The 13,321-nt window shown below is 38.6% G+C and overlaps 1 protein-coding gene across 44 annotated transcripts in view; it reads left to right on the top strand.

Moving 5' to 3' along the window:
* Nucleotides 1-7,103, top strand: part of PCM1 (pericentriolar material 1) — an 89,351-nt gene extending 82,248 nt beyond the window's left edge. For 24 of the 44 annotated variants that reach the window (XM_038398415.2, XM_038398409.2, XM_043513694.1 and 21 more), the window contains 5 exons: nt 2,550-2,625; nt 4,558-4,811; nt 5,039-5,131; nt 5,268-5,391; nt 6,770-7,103. In XM_038398415.2, the coding sequence (XP_038254343.1) occupies nt 2,550-2,625; nt 4,558-4,811; nt 5,039-5,131; nt 5,268-5,391; nt 6,770-6,795 (573 nt within the window). In that variant the 3' untranslated portion in view covers nt 6,796-7,103. Of the gene's footprint in view, nt 1-2,549; nt 2,626-4,557; nt 4,812-5,038; nt 5,132-5,267; nt 5,508-5,734; nt 6,104-6,769 lie in introns of those variants that run through there. The other 20 variants (XR_006281048.1, XR_006281040.1, XR_006281047.1 and 17 more) reach the window with 1 other exon arrangement.
* The last annotated feature ends 6,218 nt before the right edge of the window (nt 7,104-13,321 follow it).

The following is a 13,321-nucleotide window of genomic DNA, read 5'->3' as shown; positions in this document are numbered from 1 at the left end:
TTATCAATGACCTGGAAGGAAACAAAAATCATTACTGATAAAGTTTGCAGGTGGGACAAAGATTGGGGGAGCTCTAAATAAAGGAAGAGGGAGATCACTGATGCAAAGTTATCTTGATCACTTGGTAAACAAGCAAAGTGTTTTAATATGGCCAAAATTTAAAGTCATGCATTTGGGAGCAAAGAATGTAGGCCATACTTAAGGAATGGGAGACTCTTTCCACCATGACTCCAAGTCTTTCTCAGAATCACTGCTTCCCAGGATAATCAGCTGAACATGAGCACCCAGTGTGACCCTGTGGTTAACAGGGGCTAATGCAATCCTTGGATCTGTAACTCAGGCAATCTTGAGTACGAGTAAGGAGGCTATATTACTTCTTTATTGGGCATTAGTGCAACCTCACTGGAATACTGTGTCCAGTTCTGCTGTGCACAGTTCAAGAAGATTGTTGATAAATTAAAGATGGTGCGGAGATGAGCCTTGAGAGTGATAAAAGAATTGGAAAACCTATATGGGGAACAGAAATTTGATAAGAGGGCTCTTCAATATAGGAGACCAAGATCCAATGGTTAGCAGTTGAAGCTAGACAAATTCAGACTGGAAATAAGATGTAATTTTTTAATAGTGAGGATAGCTAACTATTAGAACATCTTATCAGGGGTTGTGGTGGATTCTCCATTATGGAAACTTTTAAATCAATATTGGATGTTTTTCAAAAAGAGAGATGTTCTTGTTCAAAGGCAAGTCCTATGGCCTGTGTTATATGCAGGAGGTCAGACTAAATGATCAGTTGTATCTTCTGGCCTTACAGTTAAGACTAGAATTTGGCATGCCAATTTTTAATACATTTTACAGCAGAGGTGTGTGAAAATCACAATATATCCATGATTGGGAGAGGAGGGCAGGGAGCCTGTAGAGTGGCGGGGATGGGAGAAGAGAAGGAAGGGTTCGGAGAAAGAGCCCACCCTGCACTCCCCCCAGCAGTGGTTCCTGTCCCATAGGACAGGGCCAGGTTCCCCACTTCAGGTGTTGTGACCTGGCCCATGTGGTGGCAGCAATACTTTGGTTTGGTGCATTCACCCCTCCATAAGTGGAGACAGAGAGGCGATCGCGCCAAACATGAGTTGCATTATGACCCTGTGACGCCACTCAGTTTGCGTGCATTTCACACTTTATTCAAATTCACCGTTTCTAGCTTTAATATTTTTGCTGTTCATTTCCCACCTTCAGTGAATGTTAATTCAGTTTATTATAACATCTGCTTGGTCAGTAGCCATTTGTGATGTCAAACTGTTGTTACTTTAAGTTAGAAATAAGTAATGATTAGATAGATAAAGCCTCCCCCCCTGCCCCCCCCCCCACCAAATTGGAGAGAGAGAATTTGAGAAGAGAGTTGACTTTGAATAGGATGACTTGTCAGAGAAGTTTGCAGGTCTCATACATTGTCAAAATTTAAAACTTCATATTCATATAGTCCCATCACTTGTCTTCATATATTTTTAAGGTCAGAAGTAGAACTGATACAGTCACCTAGTCTGACCTGCATAATACAGGCCATCAAACTTCACATAGTGATTCCTGGCATCTGGCCTAACAACTTATGGTTGAAGTAAGGCATATATTGTAGAGATATCCAGCCTGGATTTAAAGACACCAAGTGAGAGAAAATGTACCACATCCTTCACTGTTATAAATAAATAAATATATTTATTTTAAATTTCCAGTTCTGAATTTTGCTGGGTTAATGTTCATGTCAGGTGATGGTTCGTTCTTCGTTGTTTTGTTGATAAGCCCTCTAAAATTGTAGTAGATAACTAAAACTCAGTTTGCCTTTGCAGAAGCCATTCCATCATCCAATGTATCAATACTTGCTTTAAAATTGTATTCTAATTTTTTTCAATGCAATTTAACTGCACTGTAATTTCAAGGATCACTTCTAGAGCTTTTTAAAAAGATAGGTACAACTACTAGCTACTCTCCAGCCTTCTAGAATGGTAGCAAATTGCAAAATAAAATTTCAGTATTTTATTAGCTGTTGAGTCACTTCATTGTTCATTAGAAACTCTTGAATGAGTATGATTTGGTTCTAAAGACTTGTTCCTTAATTTACCAATGAGTGAAGGGTTGAAAGGACTGACCTATGAAGACCTTTTAAAAAATAGGCAATTTAGCAAAATGAACAAGAGGTAGGCAAGTATAACTGCCTAAAAGTACTGAATGATATAAATGCTGATAGAGGAGCTTTTCAGTTTGATGTGTGGGTTTATGATGAGGACTAATAAGGTAAAAGGAAAATGAAGGCTATCGGGTAAAAACAACTTAACAGTGAGATCTTTTAATCTATGGAAGAGCAACTAACAAATAAACAGTGGAACTTACTGAGAATTTAAAACTAATATAGACAAGATGTTGGCGCTTATACTGTAAGGAATAAGCATACCTGGGGGGGGGGGGCAACTTGGGACAGGGAGGGATGAAATAGACTAGATGAAATACTAAACTCTCCATAATAGAAGTTATCTTGTCTAAACACGATTTTTGCCATATAGATTTCAACAGATGAATCTGAAAAACCAAATGAATATGAGATTTTATCATCTAAGCAGAAATCTATTAGTTCTAAAGGTAAGATCTGAGTAAAACTTTAAATTATGTACATAACAAAAAAATCATACTATCACTTTCATGTGAATTTGCCTTCTACAAGAAGGAAGAAGTTGAATGAATTTGTAAGAATTTTTTAGATTTTTTTTAATTGGATTGCTTTACTGTTTCTTGCATGTGCTGTGATCTAATTATTTTAAATTAGAAAAAACAAGCATTTTAAAAGAGAAACCTCAATATAATTGAGTGTATATGATAGGGTTGCGTTTTGACATTTGTCCATGGCATAACTTTCAGGACTGTTTTGATATCATGATTCACACAATTTTAATTGAATAACTCTTGTATCAAGAAAAAAAACCATGCCATTGAATAATAGCTGATGAGGATAATGTTTTAGTAAACTGGAAAGTAAAGCTTGAATTTCATAATCAACAGATAATTGCTGCTGTGCCTGCTTCTCACTCCCTGCCATTTTCATCCTTCATTCTCAATAATATAAGGCTTTCAAAATTATTTAAGTGATCTTTACTGTGTAAGAAATCTTACATTAGTTGGGGACAAAATCAAATGCACATCTACTGGAGAAGTGATGGGAAAATGTCAACCCTCCTATAACTGTTCCAAAAATAAATTGCCCTTCTGTTCTTGGCTACTTATTGGCAAAAGATGGCAAGTCTACACATGTCATGGTGGTTGCTTCTTATCTCACCTAAGATACATTTTTCTATTACAGACAATTAGCAGTAGTCTGTGTTTTCTGCACTGACACATGTTCCTCTCATAGATTGACAGTTCTGTATCTCTGTGGATTCTGTTGTGCTTCAGCAGTCATGCAAAACATTAAGAAATTCTGCACATTGTACTGTTTAAAATGTTTATGTAAGAAGAGCATACACAGACTTAAAAAAAACCAGACAGTTATGTGCACTTCATATTGTACATTTGTCCTTTAAGTTCCCATCAGTCATAATAATAATTGTGCTTTAACTTCAACAACATTCACATCAGATCCTTTCTACATGCACCAGTCTGTTCTAAAGTTCCTGCTACTGGGAATAGTGTCACAAGTCTGTCAATATCTTCAGTGTAGGGAAGAAAATTAACTTAATCACAATATGCTGCTTCATCATAAAAAAATACTAACCTTGCCTTCAACAGATTGTATTTTACATTTTGTTTTGATATAAAGTTTGTGGATGATTTAAAAAGCTAATTTAAACATCAGAATTTTAAATTTAACAGTCTTAACAAATCTGTGGTTTAACAACTGCAGGTTGATTAACTTTCCAAAACTCTGCTAAGGATTACTCTGTTTTAGTACCAAACAACTTAAAATGAGTGTACTTTTGCACTTTAGCAATTTACCAGTAAATAATTGCACTAATTTCTAAACTTAAAATATTTCTGATTTTGATGTCATTGTTTATACACTAACAACATTTTAAAATGACCTACTGGGATAGGTGAGTTTCTTGTAAATTATGGCTTTATAGTATCACTCTTATACATGCTTTGAAATAACTTAAAAAAAAAAAAAAGCCTGAAATGCTGAACTGATTACTGTGCATCTGATCTATAAACTAGGCAGATTGGTCAAGTTTTTTGCCAAAATTGATCTCTGTATTTATAGAATTACTCTTGACATTAAGGTTAGCCTATAAACTTCAGAAAGGTATTTAATATGTGGTATCTGTAACTTGATATATTGGCTTTTAATTAGGTTCATTTTAGTTTGCAATGAGTGTTTACAAGGCTTTTGCCCTCTCAAATGTTTCAGCGTAATTACTTTCTGTTCCTGTTCCGTTTATGTCAAAGACGTACTGACTAATGTCTGCTGGAAACTTGCTTTTGTTCATTTGAAGGTGGTGGGTTTTTTTTTTAAACAAAATATTAAGAAGGCATTTACTTTGTCAAGATCCATGTCTTGTTTAAAATGCTTTGTGTTTTTAGATGAACAAGATGTTCCTGCTATTTTGCCTCATCTCAATATGCTGGAGAATAAGAAACTTCTAACAGTCAGTGCACCTGAGTCTGTTAATGCTACCAAGGTGTCAACAACAGAAGAGCCAAGCCTTTCATTACTAGTAAATGAAATTCAGATATCAGAAACAATGTGCATAGAAACCAAATCCTTGACAAGAAGCGCAGAAAGCTCTATGGCTGGAAGCCCTGATACAGAGTCACCTGTGTTAGTGAATGAATATGTACGTATAATTTGTTTCCATATTGTTTTTCTTGAATACAAAATGTCATTTCAAAGTTAAGCCTTCTCTCTAGATTCATTCAGTTTGTAGGTTAGATTGAGCATACAAGCACTTTAAAAGAAATTAAGAGTTATGTTTTTTTTTAGTTATCAGGTATCTGTACTTAGAACAGAATCGTGCACCTCTCTACTTTCTTCTTAAAATGTGATAAATTCTGTCATCAACAGGAAGCTGGGTTCGGAAACATAAGTCAAAAGTCTGATGAAGATGACTTTGTGAGAGTTGAAGACTTGCCCCTTAAACTTACAATATATTCAGAGGTATTTTGCTTGAGGTTTTCTGTACTTAGAAGTGCCCATCACAGAAATGAGTCTTATTTTTTTAAATTGGGCGGATGCGTGGAAGGAAGAAATATATATGACTCTGGAAACTCATTTTGTTTTATCCACTCCCAAGGCAGATCTAATGAAGAAAATGGTGGCGGAAGCCCAGACTAACACTTTGTCTGATGCAATACTGGATGGTGGTGGAATGCAAAGTGAAGAATTAGCTGGAGATTCTCAAACACTAAAAGAACCTGGTGAGAGATTCTTTAAATTCCTAACACCTTAATCTCCTCTTGGGAGAGTTAAGCTTTATTAGGGTCTAAACCCTTCAGGGTTATTGCTGAGTAAAGCAAGAAAACTCAGTCTTCTGATTGTCAATAAAAAGAAAAGGAGTACTTGTGGCACCTTAGAGACTAACAAATTTATTAGAGCATAAGCTTTCGTGAGCTACAGCTCACTTCATCGGATGCATCCGATGAAGTGAGCTGTAGCTCACGAAAGCTTATGCTCTAATAAATTTGTTAGTCTCTAAGGTGCCACAAGTACTCCTTTTCTTTTTGCGAATACAGACTAACACGGCTGCTACTCTGAAACCTAATTGTCAATGTTTTCATTATGACATACTGGAAAATGTGTATTGACAAATGTTCTGTTTGCTGCTGCTTCCATTAATTTTTACCAGTTTTAACCAATATTCTTGATTGTGACTAAAGAAGCAATCCTTTTCTAATTGAAGTTAATGGTAGGGAAGGATCTGATAGTGTAAGTTATAAGTCAGTTACTCCTGGGGGAATTCTGCATATTTTATTTGTCAAAATACTGCAATATAATCACACTGGCTTCAATTATTTCGGTAATTTATTTAAACTACAATACAATGTTTGGAGAATGGGAGTGAGGAGCATTGGAGGAAATCCCCAGAAACATTGCCTAATAATAATATAGCTAGGTTTGACCCTTTATTTCTAGTTATTAGTCAACAAATATATGCAGCCACATGCTTAGTGACAGGTTTCAGAGTAGCAGCCGTGTTAGTCTGTATTCGCAAAAAGAAAAGGAGTACTTGTGGCACCTTAGAGACTAACAAATTTCGATGAAGTGAGCTGTAGCTCACGAAAGCTTATGCTCTAATAAATTTGTTAGTCTCTAAGGTGCCACAAGTACTCCTTTTCCATATGCTTAGTGTTACATCATAGGCAACTGAAGAGCCAATGAGGGCTAGGAAGTCAAACTCGCAATTTATATTGGCTACTGACCATCTCCAGAAAGGTCAATAGCAAACAGTTCATGGAGTACATTTTGCACTGAATTAATTGGTTTCTAAACCAAACTAATTAAATTGATGGAGCGCCTTTCTGTGGACACTAATTGTGGGTTGAGTACCCTCTCTCAATTTTGCTTAAGTTGGTAATTGCATTAGGGTGCTTTTTATCTGAAATCCGAGTGCCCACATGATAGTTGAATAGGTGTAACCTAACACAATGTGCAAACTGTGTATAGACCAACAAGGAGGAGGGACTTGTTTTGTCAAGATGTTCTCAGCAATACTTTTAAACATATACCTGTTAAAATGTGTGTCTGAGATTCAGTAATTGTTCCTGGACATTAATGAGTACAATTTTTATTTTGCAGAAACTGCTGGAGCTCAAAGTGCATGAAAATTTTTTCCAGAAACTCCTTCCTAGCCCGTCTCCACATATACCAGTGCATATAGAAAATTGGCACAAACTTCACTCAATTTGAATTTGTATAAAAATGTAAATTAGTTTGACACACTACTGCCTTTAGGATAGATATGCTAACTTCTGCCCAGGGCAGTTTAAACAGCTGTAACTGAATCCTCTAGTTACTCTTACTGCACTGTTCTTTTTCTGTCTTAATCTTTTTTTATTCATTGTGATTTGTTTAGTAATTTTTAAAATGGTTTAAAATGTAGTTTTAAATAAAGGTTGGACTTGTCTGTAAAGTTTGAGCCCTTATTTTACAGTTGCTGGAGAAGTTCTGATGATGCTGCGTAAAGGCATCCCGCTCTCCTGGACAACATGAAGTGCTTAGTATTGAACGCTTATTTGTAGAGAATTGAGTGTGCCATTCAAAGGGATACTATCAGTTTTCCTGGCCTAGGAAAACTAGTTGTCCTATCAATCTATGTGGTGGGGAAGGGTAGCTTTCTTAAAAAAAAAAAACAAACATTTTCCTCTTCACCTGGTACAGTACTATATAGGTATAGCTGTTATGTGCCTGTGCAGATGATTGGTGTTTGTAAGGAAAACAGGAGTGTTTGTCATCTTGGACTACATCTGCACTATGACCTAGGGCTGAGTGCCAACTCACATATCAACCTAGTGTGAGCATGTATAAGAGCTAGCAGGAGTATTAGTGTAGCTGTGGTGGCAGGGGCACTGGTATGACTTAGCCGTGCTGAATACACTATCCCTGAATCCTGTAAGTATGTACTAAGCTGTGCTGCTGCTGCCTGTGCTACTTCAGATGTACCGCTGTTTATACTCAGGCTAGCTCTCCTTGAGCATCTGTAGAAGAGCTGGGTGTCATACCCCTAGCTTGAAGAGTAAATGTAGCCTTAAATAGAAGCATTCATATTACTCTAAGTTCTCTGAATTCTGCCTCCCACAACCAGCCCTATTTTCTAAGTTAATCTACTTAACTTTTATGAGTTCACTTAACTTTTTGGAGAGGAGATATAAATCATTTCTATTTCCTACATGCTGGATTTAAAAAAAAAAAAAACTTACAATTTAAGTGAGCCCAACATTGCTATAAACACTACAAACAATTTAAATGGCTCTGAAAATATATTTACCTACAATTGTTTCATATCCTCTAAAATTACTGTAACGGAGTAGAAGTTTCTTTTGATCTGCATTTGAGAGCACTTCTTGTATAATCAGTTTTCCCCCTTTGTTTGTATAGGTCTTCTACACAAGAAGCAAAATTTAAGAAATAGGAAAATGACTGTAAAACTAAATTAGCATAATTACAAACCACTTCTAACTTATAAACTGACAAGATTCAGTTGTGTTTAGTTTGTCAAGAGTGGGTCTGATGATTCCCTGGTGTAAAGGACAGAACCTCAAAGTCACTGCCACTTAATAAAACAGTGAACTTGAATAGCACCCAGTGATAAATTTCATAGGGAAGGCAGCATTGAGGGAGACTTCTATTATTTCATTTTTAACTGCCTAATTTACAAGTCAGTTTCAGATAACACTTGCATTGGTCATTGTTCCCAAGGATGATCTCAAAGACTTGCCTTTTGCCCTCTCCTCCTCCAGGGTAACATGATCCCCTATAAATCAGAAGTTTGAAACTATCAGTGCTATTCCTCAAACAAAAACACACACACCCCCCCCCAAACCACTGGGCTCTAAGTTCAAGACATGTAGCCTGTTCCTTGCTTCTGTACCCCAATTTTAACTGTGTAGTTGGTTTTTCCACATCCACCTGCTAGCTAATAAACTAAATCTTACCTTGTTCCAGCTCTGTCCAGTTCACTTACTTTTGAACATTGACATTTCTAGACTCTTTGAATTTTGTAAGTTTAAAGTAAACTGAATATACTTAACCGTTCAGATATTAACATAGTCAAGATTTTAGAAACTAACATTATACATTCAATAAGCAAGACTAATAATTAACATTTATTTACAAAATGTCAATTTGAAACCTATGTTAACACTTGACTGTACAAATCAATACTTGAACTAAACAGATTTCCATGGCTATCAACACAGCAGTTTTTCAATTGCCAACTTCTTAGTTCAGGTATATTGAGCGCTTATTTTTATTTAACCAAATCCTTAAAGTGAATATTCATGTTAGGGTATCAACTAATTTAAAATTAATATCAGTACATTATAGAACAGTATACAAATAGAAAAATAACTTGTATTTTATCACCATTAGGGCCTTTTGGTATCAACTATGAGAACTGTAACTTTTGAAATACCTGACTTAAATACCTTACCTGTCTTTATCCTAATTCTGTCTTCTTTTGGCTGTTTCCCTACATGGTGCAGAAAGCATCCCTGCCTTCAGGACTCCAGTAATTGCATCTGTTGAGTAGTTCCTTTCCTTATTGCTTGATGATCATTAGACAAGGGAAGTCATTCTCTCCAATTGGGGGAACAAGTTGAGCAGCTGCAATGCTACTTGAGTCCAGAATAGAGGAGTAATACAGACCCACTAATAACTGCTCCTCACTACTGCACAACTTCTGTACAATTCGGGGGAGGGGGGGAAGAGCAGGGAGAGAAATGGACAGGGGGCAAGCCTCTCTATTTACATAGATTAAACTGTGATAAGGATTGTTTGCTTTTTGCTCGGAGCCAAAAAGACACTCCTAAGCTGCGTGGTAATCTTGAAGCCTATATTTGAACATATGGTTCATACATGGGGCTGGGGTTATGCCACTTAAGCCATTGAACTAAAGCTTGGTTGCAGTATTTATTGGTCAAAACAGTCTTTCCTGCTGCAGTTACAACAGTTAGAGTAGGAGAAATCACTACCTTTTCATAGTGATGAGTGCTTTAAGATGTTCTTTAGAATTTCAAAGTTCCTTGAACAAGGCATTCTCTGAATTCACCCACATGTCAGCATTGAACCACCACGGGGAAAATGAATAGAAAGAGCTACATCTACTTTTTAAGTCTGTCGCTTTGGTTGACAGCAGAAATTTTCCTAAAGCACTACAGTCAATGCTTGGGGTGTACATGTGAGTAGTCACCTGGCCCAAGGCCTTAGCTGTCTTGTGTCTAGACTTCCAACTTCAGCTGTTTAATAAACTGAGCAGACAGACTAGCCCTCAGGAAGAATGTCTCAAGGACTCACTTTCACATCAGTTACACTGAGGGCTCCCAACATTTCATTAGTCAAGAAAAATGATTTGAGGCTAAATGCTGCAGTATAGTTCTTGGTGGGCTGATCCACGTGTCACTTCTTTGCAGTCCCCCATTTTGACAAGTGTTCAGAGCACTTCAGATGGCAAAAAGACCCCTGCCTTAGAGCTATTGCCTTTTGTAGGATGTATCGACTGAGGAATAGAGCTGCTTCTGTGTTTTCCACCAAGCTAAAATAGTTCTCATGACAATGCCTCACTTTTCCAACTGTAGTTCTAGTCCAGGGGTGGGCAAACTTTTTGGCCTCAGGGCCACATTAGGGTTGTGAAGCTGTATGGAGGACTGGGTAGGGAAGGCTGTGCCTCCCCAAACAGCCTGCTTCCCCTGTCCCCCCCCCACAACCACTGACCCATCCAACCCCCCTCCACTCCTTGTCCCCTGACTGCCCCCCTGGGACCCTGCCCCCTATCCCACACCCTCCCTGCCTCCTCAGGACTCCCATGCCTATCCAACCCCCTGTTCTCCATTCTGAACCTCCATGCCATCCAACCTCCCCCTGTCTGCCCTGATCCCTATCCACACCCCCACCCCTAACTGTCCCATAGAACTTTCTGCCCCTTATCCAACTGCCCCCTTACCATGGCACTCAGAGCAGCAGGCTAGAGTGCTGGTGGAGTGGTGAAGTAAGGCTGTGGGGGGATGCAGCAGGGGAGGGGCTGGGGGCTCAAGGGCCAGGCAGAATGGTCCTGTGGGCTGGATGTGGCCTTTGGGCTGTAGTTTGTCCATGGATCCTGTGAACTTATCCTTCCCTCCTCAGCCTAATCGTATTATTAAAGTTGAATAACTTAGATTACATTTATATAATACCAGAAAGGTATAGCACTTTAAATGGGATTGCAAGAGAAAGTAGACTTAAGCTAGTGTTCTTGTGGCTTCATCACCAAACATGATCCAGGGGCAAAGAGGTACTCAAGAACATTATATGCCTAGGAAAGGTAACTATTGCTTTAGAGGAAATCAAATAGTACATCAAAAAGGAATGGGCCATTATGCCTTTAGAGACCAAAGGCATAATACAGTACCGGCCACTACTGCTTGAAGTATAATCTAGTTACAAAACTGAACTAACATGGTAAATGAGCGTACTTACTTTCATAGAACAATGTAAGCTCTACCTCTGATTCACCAATGCAGCCTGACGCTTCATGACTAAAAAAAGCACAACATTGATTAAAAAACTAGAATGCTATTAAGTGGGTTTAACTAACTGATAGGTCTTGAATTGTAAACATGGAATCATCACTGAGCTGATGTTTCTAATGGGGGGGGCCTACAGGGATCAGTTCTTGAACATATGCAATTTAACATTAAGGCTATGGAAGAAAAAATTACTGAAAATGTTTGCAGCTGACAAGTTGGGGAAGTAATTAAGAGAACTGTCACTGACTTGGAGCAGTCCGGATCACTTGGTGAACTGGATGCATACAAAATATTTTTATACAGCTAAAATGTTAACATGCATCTAAGAACAAACAGACCTACTGGATGGGGGACTCTATTCTGGGAAGCTGATTCTCAAAAAGAGTTGGGGGGCATGGTGGATAATCAACTGAACATGAGCTCCCAGTGTGACACCGGCCAAAAGAGCAAACACCATCCTGGGATGCATAAAGAGGGGAATCTTCAGTAAAAGTAGAAGTTATTTTTCCTCTATATCTGGTGCAATCTCTGCTGTAATGGTATGTCGAGTGCTGGTACTCACAATTCAAAAAGGATGTCGATAGATTGAAAAGGATTAGAAAACATGCCTTATATAGAGACAGATTGAAAGAGCACACTATTGATCTTAAAGAGAAGGCTAATGTATGACTTGATTAGTCTATAAATATTTAGAGGGGAATAACTTCAATAAGGGCTCTTCAAATCTAGCAGACAAAGGCTAACACGTTGCAGTACTTCAGACTTGAAATAAATTAATAGTGGGAGTAATTAATCATTGGAACAGTTTACCAGGGGTCATGATGGAGTCTCTATCCCTAGCAATTTTTGAATCAGGTTGGTTTTTTTCTTAACATATGCTCTAGGAATTATGGGTAAATTCTCTGGCCTGTGTTGTACAGGAGATCAGACTAGATTGCAATAGTCCCTTTTGGCCTTGGACTCTATGAATGTCATTTCCTATGGATTTCAGAGTAGCAGCCAAGTTAGTCTGTATACACAAAAAGAAAAGGAGGACTTGTGGCACTTTAGAGACTAAAATTTGAGCATAAGCTTTTGTGAGCTTCATCGAACCCACCTCTTCTCCAGGACTTCAGCTCACACTTTACCCTGAGATTTTATTTTTTAAATTCCTCCCCATCCCAAAAGGGATCAGTTACAGAGCACTTGGTAATATCTGTGTGGGTGTGTTTGGACAGTTTTGCTAATCCGGACTATTTTCTTTTTAAAATCTGTCAAGCTGTTATGACTGTTCATTGCTTTGATTTCAAGTATTAGTATTAACTCTAGAAAGAGAAATCTGGGAGCAGGGATTTGTTGCATGGACATCCCTTTGTGATTGTTCTGTCTGCCTGTAATACTCCACCATAGTAAAAGCATACACTCCAGAAGAATTGTTGGAAACATTGGCATGAAGGAGTTAAACTCATTGCTGCTGTAACTCACTTATCAAGAAAGGGAAATTAATCTAACATTGCCTTGGCAGGGAAATGGATTACATGACCTGTTTGATCCTTTTATTATTTGGATAAAATAGTCACTTGGTTTTAGGCATTTATTTTAGCACTCCGACAATTGTGTCCTGTTGTAATTTATTTATTGATCAGACAGGATGATTCCTGCTTCTAAAGTAATTAAAGCATTACATTGTCTTTTCATTACAATACTTAGCATATTAAACAAAATTTAGGACTGTTTCACAAACAGGAACTATGTGGAAACAAAAAATTTAAATACTCTAGATCGGGGTGGGCAAACTGCGGCCCATGGGACCCTCCTGCCCGGCTCCTGAGCCCCTGCTGTTCCCCCTCCTGCACAGCCTCAGCTCACTGCACCACCGGTGCCATGGTCTGGGCAGGGGGGCTGCGATCTCCTGGGAGCAGTGCAGCTGCAGAGCCTGGCCTGAGCCAGTGCTCTGCTATGCAGTAAGGGGGCAGGCAGGTTGGACAGAGGGCAGAGGAGTTCATGGGGTGGGGGGGGTGGATAGGGATCAGGGCGGTCAGAGGGCTGGAACAGGGTGTTGAATGGGGGGGGCAGGGGTCCTGGTGGGACAGTCAGGAAGGAAAGGGAGGCTTGGATGGTGCAGCAGGGGGGGAAGGGCAGTCAGGGC

The sequence above is a fragment of the Dermochelys coriacea genome, chromosome 4, assembly GCF_009764565.3.
Source record: "Dermochelys coriacea isolate rDerCor1 chromosome 4, rDerCor1.pri.v4, whole genome shotgun sequence".
Taxonomy (NCBI): domain Eukaryota; kingdom Metazoa; phylum Chordata; order Testudines; family Dermochelyidae; genus Dermochelys; species Dermochelys coriacea.
Note: the sequence above shows the minus strand (reverse complement) of the source record. Positions and strands in the feature narration are given on the sequence as shown.